This window comes from Periplaneta americana, chromosome 10 (genome assembly GCF_040183065.1).
Source record: "Periplaneta americana isolate PAMFEO1 chromosome 10, P.americana_PAMFEO1_priV1, whole genome shotgun sequence".
Lineage (NCBI taxonomy): Eukaryota > Metazoa > Arthropoda > Insecta > Blattodea > Blattidae > Periplaneta > Periplaneta americana.
Genome location: NC_091126.1, coordinates 60,311,818 through 60,330,489, shown reverse-complemented (window position 1 = coordinate 60,330,489; position 18,672 = coordinate 60,311,818). Strand labels below are relative to the sequence as shown.

The window sequence follows — 18,672 nt, the reverse complement described above, 5'->3', positions numbered from 1 at the left end:
GTCATAGTAAGCAGTACTGAGTTAGTGGGTATAGTACGTTCCAGAAATATGTTCGCGTTTTTCAGTGACGAAAGAGCTTTCAATATTGAATCATATTTTCGCACAGGTATTGTCGTCCGTTTGCCTACGTCGTATCCCGGTTTCCCCCACTCGCTTCTGCTCGCCCCTCTGTAAAGGCTAGTGGCTGGGCTGTCTTAGCTCTTTTCTGAAAACATTAATTTCTCTTAGGAATTGGACGTCTACGTAATATTATAAAACTGTTTAAAATAACTTAAATAAAAGGGCCTCCTTAAGTAAATATCTGTCACGTGATTATTCCCCTTTCTACGACCCTGCGACAAAACCACTTGGACGGACAGTAGATAGCATGTCTGAGTAGTTTTATCTTTTCGGATCGGGCAGGAGTGCGGATTGAATTTACAGTACGTAAGGTACTCTTTTATAGAGTAGGAACAGTTCAACATGAGTTACTAGTACGAATGCCGAAACTGGTAATTGGAATTAGGTACAATAATCTATAGTGCGATAATATGCACAAAAGAACTGCAGCCTGTATAGAAATGAACGTCCACCATTTTAAAAAATGTGTTTAAATATCCATATTATGACTATTTTTCAATTTAACTTCATTCTCTATATTGTACGCTAATGTGTTGTAGACAGTATAATATACACTGCATAATGAATACGTGCGAATGGATAGATAAATTCGTGAGTAAAGCACTTACTGTTAATACAGTACTGTGTTTTGATTAAACAAAAACCTAATAAAAATTATCAAACTCAAAATCGCGATATTACCTAGTTTATGTAAATGGATGAACTACTTTTCTTCCCTCCTATATCTAGTAAAGTGATTTGTTTGTATTTTGCGTCAGTATCATCGAACTCCGTTCGTGGAAGAGGGTAGCAAACAGTGTTTCCGGTTCTCAGCCGTTAATCTAAATGTATAGCCAGGTTAATATTAGAAATGTTAGTAAAAATAAAATGATGTCCCTGTATAATTCCAGATAATGTATACATTTTTTTAAATTTGTATGACAAAACACCAAGTCGAGTATTCGTATTATATTACAGAACATTCAAAAGCGGTTTATCTTGCATGGCGCACTATAAAACTTATTAGAAAATCGTCCTATTCTAACACATTTCTCCCCACTACCGTATGAGTTCGAATTTTTTGGGTAATTTCCTATATGCAATTTGTATTGCGAACATAAGCCATATAAGACTGTTCATACAATAAGATCTTAAAAGAAATCTGATCCACTTCTGCCTCAGGTAGGAAAGGAAATGGGGGGAGGACAATATCTGTGGGGTTGTTCAGTAGATGAAATAATCTCATACACTACACAATGGAAAAATAGCCTGTTTCCGAAATACTGCATTAAGAAGTCACAAACAATTGGACAATAGTGAACATGTAGGGTCCAGTGACCAAGACCCCACAAATGCGGTTTCTTTCATTCTGTTAAGAATAAAAGAGTAGACCGATCAAGTTTCCGATAGCAATAATGGAGAGGGTTTCAAAACGTCAACATAGATTAGGTACACGTTTGTGTAATTCGTTTAGAGAAGAATAAAGTTCTATTACATTTTTAGGAAGTATAGAGGAAATATTGTGGTCTTGTAGAAGAAATTGATTTTGAAGGCTTTTATGAAAAAAATACGTTTCCAGCATCCCAGATATGGAAAATGTGATATTCGGTATACAGTCAGTGTAAATAATTATTTTCTCAAGCTACAATACAAATCATATTTGAGGGGCTCACAACCAGAGTGGACCAAGTCCACCAGTGGTCAGTTTGTGGATTACGACAATCTCGGATGAAGAAAACTTAGATTTATTCGTTGCCATAACAAACAAAGTCCATAACTCATTTGTTACTCCACAGAGGACAGCATTTCCTATGGAAGGTGAAGGTTGCTAAGCGTGAGCCAGGAACTTTAAGATTCAATCACAGTCTAGTATATACAGCCGCGAAGCTCAATACGTAGTAAATATGCAAACATTAGGTAGTTGCTCACCACTAGGATCGCTAATATCGCCTCATTACAGACAATGCAAAATAGTACCGTCACAGTCTATTGTTTCTAGCACCCTCAAAACTCAAGCATCGTGACTGTATATAGTACACTGTGACTCAATATCTCAGAACTATTCCAGATGGACTTGGTCCACTCTTGTTGTGAACCCCTCATTTTACTTAAGCTCTACGAGTAAGCAATACACACGAATTTGCACAACACAGTGCTTTACACGATTAAAATTCAAAATCAGCTATACAAAGATGATTTGATACTTCGATAATAAATATCTTCAATGTTATACAACTGGAAAACTCTGTAAATAATGTGTATTCAAAATATCTGTTTAAAATTGCCAGGATTTCAACATTTATAACTAGAGCCCGGATGTTCAGGCATTTATTTTGGTTAAAATAGGCAGGCATATAGGCACTAAAATAGTAAAAAATAGGCAGTGAAATAGGGATTTATTATTCATGGAAACAGACAAAAATAGACAAATACTATCCCATGCGGTACTCACTTTCCTTGGTTACATGTCACAACAAGATGCTTTTTTAAGTTGCCAACTGTCATAGTGAGCCGCCTGTCAGAGAGAACGTTTTTCATGGTGGAAAAAGATCTTTTTACTTCTACTGAAGTGATTGGACCAAACTTAAAACAACTTATTTCAGAAAGACTGTCTCTACTTTCTTTCAGAGATCGGGAAAAACCGACTGTGTATTGTCTCAAAAAGAGGGGTTTGAGAAGGGAGAGACTTCAAAGTACGCGTGACTTGTGCGTGCAAGCCACAACAGAAACGGGACCTGGAGACTTGCTTTTAATACTTCCCTCATCCCCTTTCTTTCGCTGATAAACCCCGAAGTGACCTCAGCACTGAGGGTTATACTGTTCAAACATCTTTGTTAAGTGACACAAAAGATGGAATCGGTAGGGGAGAAAAGTTTACAACTTCTTGGAAACATGTAGGCCTATTGCTGGAGAATAAGATTCTCAGTAAATATTTCTGAGATGAAAATATATTTTTAATTTGTACAACCGTTCTTTTTTGTTTTTGATATAATTTATGTGCGGTATATTTTAAATGCATTAAAATATAGAAAATATACAATAACGATGTAAAAGGGCTAAAAAAAAGGCATTTAACCTTAAAATAGGGAATGGGATCTATAATAGGCCAAAAAGACGAAATAAAAATAGGGCCTATCGTCCCCAAATGTGTGGAAACGTGTTTATCTCTCTAATAGGTCTTTCATACATACACTCAGTTTAAAAAAAGGCATTTTGCCTAACATCCGGGCTCTATTTATAATTAGTTTTTTTTCCCTCATCATTCCCATCGAAACACAGCTAGTAATAATATACTCCGGTTCCAACTGTCGAACATCCACGATGATCTACCTTGCATTATAAGACAAAACTAAATCTGACCTTGCAGGACTTGTAGAGAGTGTACTGTGATTACAAGATGAAATGCTATGTTAAAGTAGATCCGTAAGTGTACTATTTTTAATTGTATAAGTAAAATTATTCCAAGATTCTACCCAAATCTGGTAATGAAACTGACATTTTAAAATAAATGTTATTCCGCAACGAATGACTACTAATGCCTTTTTGTGTGCAATCCACAAATCGGAAAACTTATCTTCTTAGCTGGTTGCACAATACATTTCTTTAATTTATGTTTGTCTTTTAAATCCAGACAGCTAGCTACAGCATGGTGTATCATTCGCAATACGACAAAAAGTACAGAATTGTTTTAAAACGCTTAAAAATATGGGAAATTACGTCAGCTTCCTGATACGGAAAGTTTCATTGTTCATTTCAAATTACAAAGATTTTTACGGTCATCTGGAGAAAGACAGACTCACATGGGTTTTGTTCACAGATCCCAAAGGATGTGTTTGGAATGACAGTTATCCCACCAACTGAAATGCTTCCACTTCTCTTGCCGGCAAGCCAAGTTACAAGCTCCTAAAAACCTTGTCTGCTGACCGTAATGGGGTGAAGCGAGAATATAAATCAAAATTATTCTTACCCAACCATTTTCGGCCTATACTGTATATACCGTTTTATTGATCTATAGCCTACATTTAATGTAATGAAAATGCAATAAAACAACTGATAGGACTGTCATCTCTTTGTGTAGCTCTATCGTACATAGAACTTAAGTCTGAAAAATATTTTCCCAATAGTTTACGTGAAAAGAAAATACAGAAAACGAAATGACAGGCAACACTATAAATTTTTTCCCCTTCAGATATGCAGACAAAATGTAATTATATTCTTAAAATCTGGAAATAACTTTTTGTAGGATTACATTACTTTCTGTGTACTTGGTATAATACTGTAACAATATACAGGGTGTTAAAAAAGTGTCGCATATTTTTATAGGAGGTAGCATTGGTCGAAACTAGAAAAAAAGCTCCTATAAACATGTGTCCGGAAACAAATATCTGTTGAGATATGAGCCATGCTGTATTGTGGCCTACGATTCCCACCTGTCGGTTACGTAGACACTACAGAAGGTGCTCTATGTGGTTACCACGCATTGTTACACATGCTTCAGCCCTTCTTCTCAGTGAATCACGAACTCTTCACACCTGGCTGTTGTCGGATTTGTTTACATGTATTGGATACAGGCTCTTGTAACGTTTGTACGTTGTCGATGGGTGTGGCATAAACGAATGCCTTTAAATGTCCCCATAGCCATAAATCCAAAGATTTAGGTCATCAGGTGATCGGGGAGGCCATGTTACTGAACCTCCTCGACCAATCCATCGTCCATTAAACCTACAGGTTAAGTATTGTCACACGAGGTGTAGAAAATGGGGTGGTGCCTCTTCGTGCATAAACAGAAAGACAGCCTACACCACTGAATACTGTATGTACTGTACATGTTTACTAACACAAGTAAAATGATAGACTCCGTAGTATCCTGGACCTTTGTTTATTACTACATTCTCTGTTTACTTCTGTTGAGGAATGCTATCCACTCTCAAAACATGCACCAATGTTTTGTGTTTTTAAAAGAATGACGGTCATAGGCCACAATACAGCATGGCCCATAACTCAACAGATAGGGTTTCCGGATATATGTTTATAGGAACTTTTTTTTTCTATTTTCGACACATGCTACCTCCTGTGAAAATATGCGACACTTTTTTTAAATACCATGTATAGCTACAACATAAAAGACTGGCACTAAATTTAATTTAAGAACGAGATATGAATTAATTGCAATTACATTGCACAACACCTTTTCATACGCCAACCGCCCCTAGAGAAACTTAGAACGTACTGTGCGAGCACGTCTATCCGTCTGGAGAAAAACACATTTATAAAATTAAATGATTTAATAAATGAAGTCAATATACAGGATAAAGGAGGGAAGTGCCATACTTTGAGGGGTGATATAGAAGGGTGATTCTAAAGGAAAATATTACATAAACAAATGACTTTTTCTAAGCGGTTTTGGTGAAAACCGATCAAAACCATGAGAAACGGAAACAGTGCATATGCAAGTAAATTAAGAGGACTGTAGCTCTATGATGTATTTAATTGTACATTTCTCTTTACATAATATGTTAAAAAATGCCGCCTTCAATTTCGATGCACTTTGCAGCTCGCGTAGCAGATGCCGTGTTACTAATTCGAGTTGTTTAAGTTATTCTTTAATATGATAACAAGCATTCAACACATGGGCAAGCAATTGCTCATTTGTTTTCACTTTGCGCATGTAGACTTTGCCCTTTAGGTAACCCAACAAAAGTAATATAATGGTGTAAAGTCTGGTGACCTGGGTGGACAAGTAAAGATACTTTAGCATATTCTGCATATGTAAAGACTCGTGGGGTTGTAACTTCACTACACAGAATGTCCACAATACTCACAAACTGCTATAATCTTTCTGACACAGACTCTAAGTCGGTGAGCCAAAATGTTAAAACTCATCCCTCCATGCGCATATGCAAGTTGTCAACATGACAAAGGCAGTAGTACAACCTAATGTCATTTTGGTTGCGTCTGCATCAATGTGAGCGGAGAAAGAAAAGGAGACTTATACCTGGTATTTTCAAATACCGGTACCGGTTTTTCAGAGATCAATGGGTATAAGATATATGTTTACTATGGTGTTTTTTAGTTTAGAATCGCTCATATTACCACCCTCAACGTATGGATCTTTCTTAAATCACCCTGTATATTTAAACTGTTATGGGCAAAGGAATATTTTACGCAGATGGAGTTGGGTACGCTGCATAAGCTATGAGTTCTTATGTGTTAAAATGTTAACTACTTTGCTTACAGAGGATACAGGAGTTGAAGTGTTACTCGACTACAATGAGAGCCCAACACGGTACCTGTTGTGAAGAACTCGCAACGACTTGGGGGACATGCAGTTGACGCTCCAATCCGTATTTCCGTGATCATTGCAGATCGTTATAGAGAAGCGGCCGTAATTGGCACGTATGAGATGTATCAACTCCCCTTCCTTGCATTCGATCTTCAACGTCTTGCCCTCGCATGCATATGCCGTGTCGTAGCGGGGTTGTTCTGAAACACAAACACAACATTCATCAGAAATTGCGCAAGCAGTAGTGAAACATGGTATACAGATAATGTTCTCTAGCACTTTGACGAGTAAAACCTGAAAATAAATATCGAGGGCATCACATCGGAAAGGTTTATCAACAAAACTACATCTTTACATTAAATAAATTTAAATATAGAATAATTTGTTCTATCCAGGGGCGTCTCGTCCTTTGGGGCTTTCGGGGCTCAGCCCCGCATGAAAATGTATGTAATATATTATTTTAGATATTTACGAACAACTCTCAAATATAGAGGAACTCTCGTTCTCTTTATAGTCAAGGTTTGGACTTCATCTGCGCTGAGGAGATGCTATATTCTTCTGTTGTGAAAGCGACAGATAAATTCCAGCCCGTAGATGCTAGATCCCCAATACAGACCTAACGAGAAGAGTATGACTTAGTTCCTGGTTCGGCATAGCGCTCAGTGCATGGAGATGCTAGATCCTATAACACAGATGTAGCGAAAGAAGGGCCGGGAGAGAAACGACTGTTGGGGCTCATTCAGTTCTGTCGCGGTCGCGTTCGTATCGCGGTAAAATAGTGTAATACAAGTAAAGGTAATGTAATTTTACGAGCAATAATGAATGACTTTTTAGTTTTAGTACCACGCATGACAAACTATATTTCAAATAGCCCCGGACAAATTCTAGGCCACAAGACGCCACTGGCCCTATCCTTGTCTACATAACAAGATACTTTCCTTAATCTTTCTTCATGCCCATTGTAAATCTCAAATATTTCTTTTCAAACACAAATAGGTTGTATTAAGATATTTCAATAACGCTGCATTTGTTGATACGACCCTCTAGTATGATGCTCTCGATATATTCTGGCAATCATAGACTTAAATATTAATTATCCATTCATTCCCTAAGGTGGCTGATTGGTCAGAACTTCAGCCTGTCACGCAGGATGCAGCTCCAGGTTAGGCGTGGGATTTTTCAGTAAAAAAATCCAGTGACACTGTTGCGGTTTCTCGCGGTTCTCCCGTTTCCCCATATTAGGCATCTACATAATTCCGTCATCATTTCACAGCATTCTCCCAACGCCGGCTGGCGGTACGGGGAGAAGGATGGCCTAGGGATGAATACCAGCGCTATTTTTTTTTGCAGATAAATGCGGAAAACACGTAGGGCTAAGATCCCTCCTATTACTAATATCGATTGCCTATAAAAGGTGTAAGTCTTAACCTTCCGCTAGCCTGTGGACCTACATGACCTATGATAAGTATACCTTTATCTTTGCTGCATTTAACCAATATCCTTCCACCCAAACCCATTCACATATTCATTATCCATTCACATATTAAATGATGTATTCCCTCTCTTATTTCATCTTTCGCGACCGGACATTAGATGAATAAATGAATGGTAACTTCCGTGACGCAAAATCGGCGTGGTGCTAGAGCTAAAACAACACAACGCCTCAATGGAAGACACTGACTGAAAGGGAAATAATAATAATAATAATAATAATAATAATAATAATAATAATAATAATAATAGTTAAAAGTTCGCTCCTTCTGAAATAAAATTCGCACATTGCATTAAATAAATGAATAAATGTGGCATCACCTTTTTATTTTTTTATCCGACTTCAAGGTGAAACAAAGAGTTCATACATCTTTGTCCACTTCCGAGCCGGTAACATTAGCGATGAGGACGTAGAACAGGAACGAGGACTGCAAAACTGAAAAACTCGCCCTCGATATAAAGGTACAAAGACCCTCGACCTGACAAGCTATGAAGATCCACAACAGGGACAAAGGCTGGAGCAGATTCCCGACCTGTCAAGTAGTCCAGAGGGGGGCCACTTAAATGAAATCCTTCACAGGATGTATACAGCATGAACACAGGCGGGCAGTAAGCACCACGCCACCGGGCCAAAGAAGAGAAGCCACATATTCGTTCGGAGTATGTAGAGGAGGCTTACTCCAGAATCACACAAAAATACATGTCCCTTATTTGCACTTATTGTGCAATTTTAGGTCGAAAACTATATTACGAGTGTGCCGAGTTCGTAATCGGGAAATTCAGAGCTCGTTCTTAAGATGGCTATTTTGAGATTCCTAACAAACTAGAAAAAGAATATTACATCTCTTTCTTCACACACTTTTCAACTTGCTTACTGTTTATTGTTGTCATATAGACACTGTAACTATCAAAATCACTTCCACCGTCATCGTTTTCGTAGTCGCACGTTTTACTGGAACTGCTACTATGGATAATTATCGTTTCAATGTACACTTATTTTTAAATTTAACTACACTATGCAATACAACGTACAAAAATACCAGACAGACTACGCCTGTTGTAGTGCGGATGTTTTTGTTCCGCAACTCGATCCTAAACCATACAAAGAAATTGGCTATCCTTTTTCTGACTTCACCAGATATGTGCAGTGAAAATGCTATTCACTGATATATTCATCGTCTACGGTAATCTAAGAAACAATGTATTTACGTATTTACACACTGTATGTATGTATGTATGTATGTGTAGTCCACAGCTGTGGAGTAACGGTTAGTATGCCTTACCCTATGTATGTATGTATGTATGTATGTATGTATGTATGTATGTATGTATGTGTAATCCACAGCTGCGGAGTAACGGTTAGTATGCCTGACCGTGAAAAAAGCGGGTCCGGGTTCAAATCCTGGTTGGGAGGCGTTAACTGGTTCGTGTATTTTCCGGGGTTTTCCCTCAACCTATTAAGAGCTAATGCTGGGTAACTTTCAACACTGGACCCTGAACTCATTTCGCTGGCATTATCACCTTACATCGTATACAGACGCTAGATAAACACAGTAATTGATAAAGCGTCGTAAAGTAACCAAATAGAAAAGGAAATGTATGTATGTATGTATGTATGTATGTATGTATGTATGTATGTATGTATGTATGTATGTATGTATGTATGTATGTATGTATGTATGTATGTATGTATGTATGTATGTATGTATGCATGCATATATGTACGTATTTTTATTATTATTATTATTATTATTATTATTATTATTATTATTATTATTATTATTTATACAGGCAGGGTTAAGGCCATAAGGCCTTCTTTTACACACCAACCAGGTCATAAATACACAATGTAAGATAAGCAGTGAAATCAAACGAAAAGCGAAAAGAAAAATATAATATATTACAAAATAAAAAGAAAATTGAGATAATAAATAAATAAATAAATAAATAAATAAATAAATAAATAAATAATATATGTAGTATGTTTAGGAAGGATCGTTTCTAACGTAGGCCGCACGGCTCATCAGACACTGCAGATGGAACATACAAGATAAAGAAGTATTCACACGTGAAAGGAAAAGGGCTTCTGCCCCAAGGGCTTGTCTCTGTACCCCAATGCCGACCCGTGTTCCAACGACACGCAAGTCGCCGTATCCTGTAATTTCAAAGGGTTGGTCCAATCAAATTTCACGCAAGCCGACGCAACGAAACGTAACTTGAAAGCAGTGTAACACAGAATACGCATAATGAAACAGCGCAACAAGATAATAATTTGAATTTTTTAAATCTAAATAAAATTCTACCTTGCCGGATACAGCGATAACCTCACCCGATTCCTTTTATTACCTATAAAATGCGGCTTTACATAAACTAAATGCGGCAATCTTTCAAAATACAGGAATGTGTTTCTGTACAATTGGCCACAGTGATTTCCCAGCCGATAAAAATCGTGTATCTAAATGACGTTTACATATGAAATGAATATAGAACAAACTGGATACAGCATGACAATGCAGATATCATATCAATTACTGAACACGTTACACATAAAATACAAGAGAAATCGAGGTAACAGATTAAAAAATACTGGCTTAAAAACAGATCGTGTCAAACTAGTGGTAACCATAACAATGGAAGCGTAAAAAGAGTAAAATAAAATATCACTTTTTTAATACGGAAATAAAATTATGTCTATAGCTGTCTCTTAATATTTCAAATCAAATTTGATTTAAATAATTAATTAATGTCAAAAGATAATTTAGTCCAGGAAATTGACCTAAGAAGAAACCACCAGGTGGCAGTCACAGTTGAAAAATTTAAGTACGGCTTTTTTTTTTAAGACACCTGGACTTGATTACCCATGTCAAGGATCAGCCTTCGTGTAAAGTCTTGATTTTTCTGGACCGACACATGCGACGTGCGAGGTGCAAGGCCCGCCTCGCACAAATCCGGACTACACGAGAGATAGTGAGTGGTTTCTATGGCTGCGAGGTGCGAGGTCTGCGCATCTCGCAGCCATAGAAACCACTCACTATCTCTCGTTTAGTCTGGATTTGTGAGAGGCGGGCCTCGCACGTCGCATGCGTCGGTTCAGAAAAACCAAAGCTTTAGACAAACAAATCATGAGAGAAAATACTGCGAATACTTACTCATACAAAATGCCATCATAGTTTTGTGAGGTAATGAACATCCGAGTCTTTTGATCCAAGAAGAATTTTTGACATCACAGAATCGTTATGCAATAATTTAAATAAGTAGTTATAAAACAATACACATAATAAATCGGAATTTTCATTGTATTACTATCAACAAATATTAATTTGTAATAATAAGCCCGCCAACTATTAAATCGTATAGGCCTGGTGTGAAGGAATTTGGTGGCGGCTGAACCAACATGAATGACCTGATGTACACTATTACGTCTTTTATCACGCTGAAATATTCATCCTACTTTATACTAGAAAGTAAGCACACAAGCTGAGATATCAAAGGAATAAAATATTTGAGTAATAGGTGAAGATAAAGGTGTCTAGTTTTCGCAAACCAAAAATTCGCGAAATATGAGTTTTCAGCTGATAGAAGCAAAAATTTTACATTTCAATCCCTTCCAGGACAAAATATCATAACTCTAAACTTGCGAAATAATGCAAAGTTTTGGGTATACGCGAAATATTTGTATTTGGCTGGAATTTATTTGAATTTAGTATTTTTGAAGATAATTTAATTTTTTTTACGAAATTTAATTTTAAAGTGTCCAGAAGATGTATTTATTAGAAGTCACACAAATATGTGCGTGAATTAATACGATAAGCATTGGTTGTTGTAATAGGTTATTTTACGACGCTGTATCAACATCCCTGGTTATTTAGCGTCTCAATGAAATGAAGGTGATAATGCCAGTGAAATGAGCCCAGGGTCCACCACCGAAAATTACCCAACATGTGCTTGTATTGGGTTGAGGGAAAACCCCGGAAAAAACCTCAACCAGTTAACTTGCTCCGACCGGGATTCGAACCCGGGCCACCTGGTTTCGCGGCCAGACGCGATGACCGTTACTCCACAGGTGTGGACAATAAGCATTGGTGAACTAAGTTTCCTGCACGTTATGCTATTGGTAGGCATGGCAGAGATTGGGATTAGCTGAATTTACGATATTGTTTCAATTAGGTAGTGGAATTTCCGTAAAAGTTGAAAGTGATTAAAATATAATCGGTTGTGCATTGCTATCTATGTACAAACTTTTGAATTTAATATTCAAACCTACAGTATTTGAATACAGAATTCTGAATCTAATATTAAAGCCGTATTTCAAGTGGCTTTATCTTTCAAGTAGAAATGTCCTGAATGTTTTGTGACGCGTATTAATTTGAGTTATTCATACACGGGATGGAAGACTATTACACAAATTTTCCTGCACATGTAAGTGCCGATAGAAAACAGTAAGTACTGTTAAAATGTACAAAGATTCTTAAGATTCCCTTGCGATACAGAACTTTTTATGTAGGCATAATCAGTAATACATTTTGCGCGACGAGACAAAAAATTTATATTTGATTGTGAAAGAACTGATTCTTTTGCACAAAATAACACCGAAATTAACCAGATTTTTATATAGAAATTTTATGTTTATGAACCGTAAAATAGTGTCTAGTAATAGGCACTATAATTAAATGATGATACACTCCTTTAATTCTGGGGTCGGCCTAGGTAGCGTAGTCGGTATAGCGCAGGTTTTCTGTGCTCGAGGTTGCATTCTGATGCTATCGTATCCGAAATGAGTCAAGGGGGAATACAACACCGCAACCCGTTCCTAGATATCGCCATTATTTCCGGAGATTAGAGACTGAAACATTTTAGGTAGGCCAAAAATTAAGGCTAGGAAAAACTGCAATGGATTTACTCGATTTTATTAGTGATTAGTAGTAAACATGCGAGGATGCTACAGTGAAAAGGGCGAGTGTCTGAGCCCTTTCGTTCTCCTTGTGTAGAGTAAAGTCTGTTTTGGAAAGTCAAAATTACCATTTTTTGAAACTTTGCCGGCCTCTACCGTTTATATTTCCTGGGAGAAGAGGGTTGCCTTTTGCACTACAGATAGAGTTCGAGAAGCTGTATTCGCTGCACTTATCAGCTTTGTTCTCGCTAGACATATGGTGAAGTTATGGCGGCGAGAAATTTGGCACAATATTAGTTGCGGGTTCGATGGCATTTAAATAGATTTACTGCCATGTAAAGCCTTGGTTTTTCTGAACCGACGCATGCGATGTGCGAGGTCCTCCTCGCACAAATCCGGACTACACGAGAGATAGTGAGTGGTTTCTGTAACTGCGAGGAGCGCAGACCTCGCATCTCGCAGTCTCACTATCTCTCATGTGGTCCGGATTTGTGCGACGCGGACCTCGCACGTCGCATGCGTCGGTTCAGAAAAATCAAGGCTTAAAAGAACTCCTGCGGGGCAAAATTCCGGCACATCGGCGACGCTGATATAACCTCTGCAGTTGCGAATGTCGTTAAATAAACCATAATTTAATTTTAATTTAATTCTGAGGCAGAACGACTGAAAAGTTGTCTTTTCAATTCTCAAAATTTAATTCATTCGGCCACTTAGGTGCGAACGCCCGTTCTCTTCTAAACCCGGCGTTCACCGCATCTTCAGTGAAGATTTCAAAGAAACTTATATTTTTGTACTTCTACGTAATAGTGAGACAACACAATCACTGAACCAGTGAATTTTATAAAGCTTAATTGGCAATTAATAGCTCGATAGCCGCCAATTTGGGAATGAGGGCTCAACAAGCAGTAGAGATCCAAAGCAGCGTCCATGTTCCTTAACCGGAGCATCCCTGATAGAAGCTCGAGAGATAATTGCATATCAATTTTGTAAGTAAATGAGGACTGAAAGGAAGCGATAATTATAATGAAGGTTAAGGAAACAGCGCTGCGCCTCCGACACACGCATGTACGTCGGTTGGCAGCACTGGGGAAAATTGAACAGTTCGCAGACACGCTGCACAACAATAACCAGTGACGTCACTACGCACATGATAGCACAGGACCATGCTAAATTGAGATTTCCTTGCAAATTAAATTGTACGCTAAGGTTATTTTCACCACAGCACATTTTGCACATGGATGGGTTAATGACGTCATTATCAATTGCTAACGCTGGATGTAATAGGCGATGTAGATGGGCTGAAATGGGATAACTTGAACTAACCTGTCGGATAGTTCGGCGGCCCCTACCGATGCCAGTAAGTTTGTTCTATGGCTGTTAGCAATACAGTTTTGCCGCAAAGGATGGCGGGTACGTACGTAACATTCCTGGGAAACTTCGAGGGTTTCTAGAAAGCGATCAAACGGCTAGAAAAATGAGAACTGCTTACAATCAGTGTTGAAATTAACCAGAATGTCTTACTGACACTCATTTTCCTTCTGAATTTCATACCGAGACTTCTTGTCCACTAAAATATACACCTGTATATTTGTACGGTTAGCAGAATGTTAGTCCATTACGTTTTCGTCCATTCGTAATTTGGTCCTAATTTTACGTTTGTCCAGTTAAATGTTTCTCCTGCATCAAATTTTGTCCACAAATCTTTCGTCCATGTCATTTCAGTATTATGTGAAATTTCGTCCTATAGGTCTACATATTTTGTCCTTAGCTGATTTAGTCCAAATTTATTTACTTGACATTTTCGTAGCTGTGTTTATTACAACAAAAAAAAAAAAAAAAAAAAAAGGATCACTGAAATAAAACATGAAATTTATTTTCAGTTATTTCAGTTCATGCATTCATTGCAGCTATTTCTTAGAAAGTGTAATTTCCTTCTTTAATTTCCATCTTTATTTATTTATTTTTTTAAATTTTATTTTAGTTAGTTATTTAACGACGCTGTATCAACTACTAGGTTATTTAGCGTCGATGAGATTGGTGATAGCGAGATGGCATTTGGCGAGATGAGGCCGAAGATTCGCCATAGATTACCTCGAATTCACATTACAGTTGGGTAAATCCTTGGAAAAAGCCCAACCAGGTAATCAGTCCAAGCGGGAATCGAACCCGCGCCCAACGAAAATTCAGATCTGCAGGCATGGACCTTAACCGACTGAGTCACGCCGGTGGCTGAATTTCCATCTTCGGGGTTCTGAGGTTTGCTGTGTAATTTCATTACAGTTTGAACGATTATCACGTCGCCAATATATCCTGGTTCGATTCTTATTATAAGAGTGGTGTGGATAACAGTAGCAGTCTTTTATGAGCAATGGTTTGTTCCTTTTTGAAGTAATTTTACTTTGGGATCCATACTGATAATTTTAATTAAAACTAATGCATGCATTTCCCTAGCAACACCAGTCCATTTGTGAGTTCTCCATTATTTGGTATTATATTATTGGCATCTGTTTAAAATGTGCTTCTAATATATGTATATCCAAAACCAATCACGATTGGACAATATGTATATTGGACTAAATTTTTGTGGACTAAAAAATTTCTGGATGAAATTTACTCTTGGACGAAAATGCTATGGACTTATTCCACTAGACTTAAATGTGTTGGTCATAGAAATTTGGACGAAATGTTGTATTGGACGAAAATGTTTGGACAAACATTCCTGAAAGCGTTTGTACATACTGTTTTAGTGATATTAACGCTATAGTTGAAGGCAGTTAAAAACAAGCACTGCACCTTCATTAAATATGCATAATATTGCTTAACGATGCTAGCATGACGGAAGGAAATCCTGACGACAAGAGCGTTAATTTTTATACTCTAACGGCGGCTTTTGGGGAAGTGTACAGTTTTAAAAACTACAGAAGAAGGAAACATACAGAATCAACGTCCCCAACATCATGACGATGAAAAATTTAAGTTCAAAAATTCTTTTTGATGGTTTAACCTCCCCTGTTATAGGTCTTGCCAATACCTTTATGGGAGGGAACAATTAATTCTATGGACACACACACACACACTAGACATCGACACATTTGTGAGTCCCATCTAGCCTGCAATCAGTAGAACGTAGGGGCCTCCACTGAAACACACACATAACAGAATATTAACAAGAGACATCTATTCATGTCTCAGACGGGACTCTAACCCACGAACCTTCGGACCGCAACGCCTAAAGCCTTGGTTTTTCTGAATCGACGCATGCGACATGCGAGGTGCGAAGCCCGCCTCGCACAAATCCGGACTATAGGAGAGATAATGAGTGGTTTCTAAAACTGCGAGATGCGAGGTGTGCGCACCTCGCAGCTATAGAAACCACTATCTCTCGTGTAGTCCGGATTTGTGCGAGGCGGGCTTCGCATCTCGCATGTCGCATGTCGCATGCGTCGGTTCAGAAAAACCAAGGCTTAACAGGAGCGCGGCCGAGACCTCGTAACCATCCAGCCCGGCAAAGTTTAAATTCGCGTTAAAATATAGGTATGATTTAAAGCTCAGTGGATAACGAAACCTCTGTGTTCGTGTTAATGTGTGAAGTAGACTTGTATGAATATATAAAATTACATTTTTACACATAAAAAAATAAAATTGTTACATATTTTGTATACATTTTTTTTATTTTTTTTTTTGGCAATATAATCTAACTTTACTTTTGTTCATTAAGATATATCTCAACCTACGTGCGTTATAACACTGAATTATAAGGATAATAATAAATATTAATTATTCGAGACAAATTTAAATTGGTTCGTTCTGCATTAAAAATTCTGCTCCGCCTTACACCCAGTATAGTACAGTAGTTCTGTTACATCTGTGTCATTTTCGGCCGTCAGTCACTCTTACGAATAATTCTTGACTTAAGTATTGTTGACATATGTATGTAGAACTGAGTCTAAAAAAGAAAAGAAAAAAAAACATCCATCACATACAGGATTAGGTGTTTATCAGACAGGATATGGTGTACCCTAATTATTTTAGTCTTAATAGGCTTTTTGTGCAAGCATGATGAAATAAATTGCGTCCCTATTGTGCTGTTCGGGAAAGCGGCTCCACCACATGCCATGCTACGCATTTCTCTACAGCCTTCAAAATGGTATCTGGTGATGTTTTCCCGTACCTCACAGATCTACACGACTCGTCATGTCCCTGTGAGGCAAGAACGGACCTGGAGGATTCCAGTGTATATTATGCAGATATATGAGCCGTCTAGAATCTACAACCACTGCCATCTACCAATCTTTGAACAAACAGCGAGTAACACACCACGGCGGACGATCGATTCGGCGTCACGCAAACACAAGTGATGCCTAAATTTTCGAGGTAATTAAAAAAAAAAGAATTATAAAGACTGTTCGTAGAGTGACGAGGGAAAAACGGAAAAACCTCCGAGACAAATCCTCACAACCTCAGCTTTATCCATTTCAACAAAACTCCGTCATCGCCGAGATCTGAACTCTGCTCCGCGATCATCGTAAGCAAGACCTCTTTCAAATATGTTAGCAAAGCGGCTATGCATAACTTAAATTTCAGTGAATGAAGAAATATTCCGGATATAATAGTCTGAAAATTTAATGTACATAGTTACGTGCATAAAATTATTTTTCATATATGTGTGTGTTTTCTATGGATAATTTTAACTCTTTGAACAGTATAAAGGCATCGGCGTCACTCAGACGGTAGCGCGTTTGCCTGTTGATTCCGAGTTGCGCTCGGGCGTGGTTTCGATTCCCGCTTGGGCTGATTACCGGATTTGTTTCTTCCGAAGTTGTTCCCAATCGCAAGGCGAATGTCAGGTAATCTATCGCGAATCCTCGGCCTCATCTCGCCAAATACTATCTCGCTATCACCAATTTCATCGATGCCAAGTAACCCAGTGGTTGATATTGTAACGTTAAATAACCAAGTAAAAACATACAGAATAAATTACTTTGGAAGATTTAGACTTCCACACTGAGCACTGTTTACAAGATATTACATTTGAGACAGATTTGAATGAAGGAAGGATTGCGCACATATTTCAGCCTAGGAAACCTTGAAAGGAGATTGTTCACGCATGTAGGCTATATCTGAGACAGGCATGATAGCTTTCATTCCTGCTGAAGGTTTTTCAGCATCAGTCAACTTGCAATGAAGTTCTGCAATTTTTCATTATTGGTAAAGATATGTATTTGGAAAAGAGAGTACAGTAGAACCTCTATTATCCGTGGAGGTGGGCTGAACGGTTTATCGAAAAGATAGGATAATACATACCATAAATGATTTTTGTAAATTTAGTGAATAATAGGCCTACTTACACTTTAGTAATTTCATCTATGGCCTTGTATTTAACACGCTAGGTAGTGGATCACAAGTTCACTCATTTCAGTCTCGTTGTCAACGAAGAGTTTTTATGGGGCAAGAAAACTCCTTGTAATGGCTTCCTATGGAAAAATATGAACAGTGGAGATCTCGTGTTGTAGATTTACATTCTTTATATATTCCAAATTCGTACAGTATTTTGTTGCGATATGAACAACAGTTTCTCTTTCCCCAAACCACTCAATTATTTACACATTTTTCTCCGTTACTTAGCACAATAAGATTTCTTTTGACACCCGTAGAAGACATTTTATACTGGGTGTTCATTTCAAAGTGTGTCATGACGTCACTGTTGTTGGGTCACAGATTTGAAGCGAGTTTCAGCTTATATGTTAAAGAAGTTGCCTATTATTTAAGGCGTTCTTCAATCTGAACTTGAGAACGTGTACGGTATAACTTGAACGTCGTAGCAACAGATGGCGGTCTGTACGGTCTGTGTGCTACCATAACCTCTTTCGAACTGTGTTTTGCGCCGGCAAGTCGTACGCAGGGTATT

At 37.9% G+C, this 18,672-nt stretch overlaps 1 protein-coding gene across 15 annotated transcripts in view; it reads right to left on the bottom strand.

The window, feature by feature from the left end:
- The window catches only part of Cirl (Calcium-independent receptor for alpha-latrotoxin), a 1,849,656-nt gene that overhangs the window by 100,068 nt on the left and 1,730,916 nt on the right, over positions 1 to 18,672 (bottom strand). For all 15 annotated transcript variants that reach the window (XM_069837575.1, XM_069837572.1, XM_069837581.1 and 12 more), the window contains one exon: positions 6,390 to 6,582. In XM_069837575.1, coding sequence (XP_069693676.1) covers positions 6,390 to 6,582 — 193 coding nt within the window. The remainder of the gene's footprint in view (positions 1 to 6,389; positions 6,583 to 18,672) is intronic.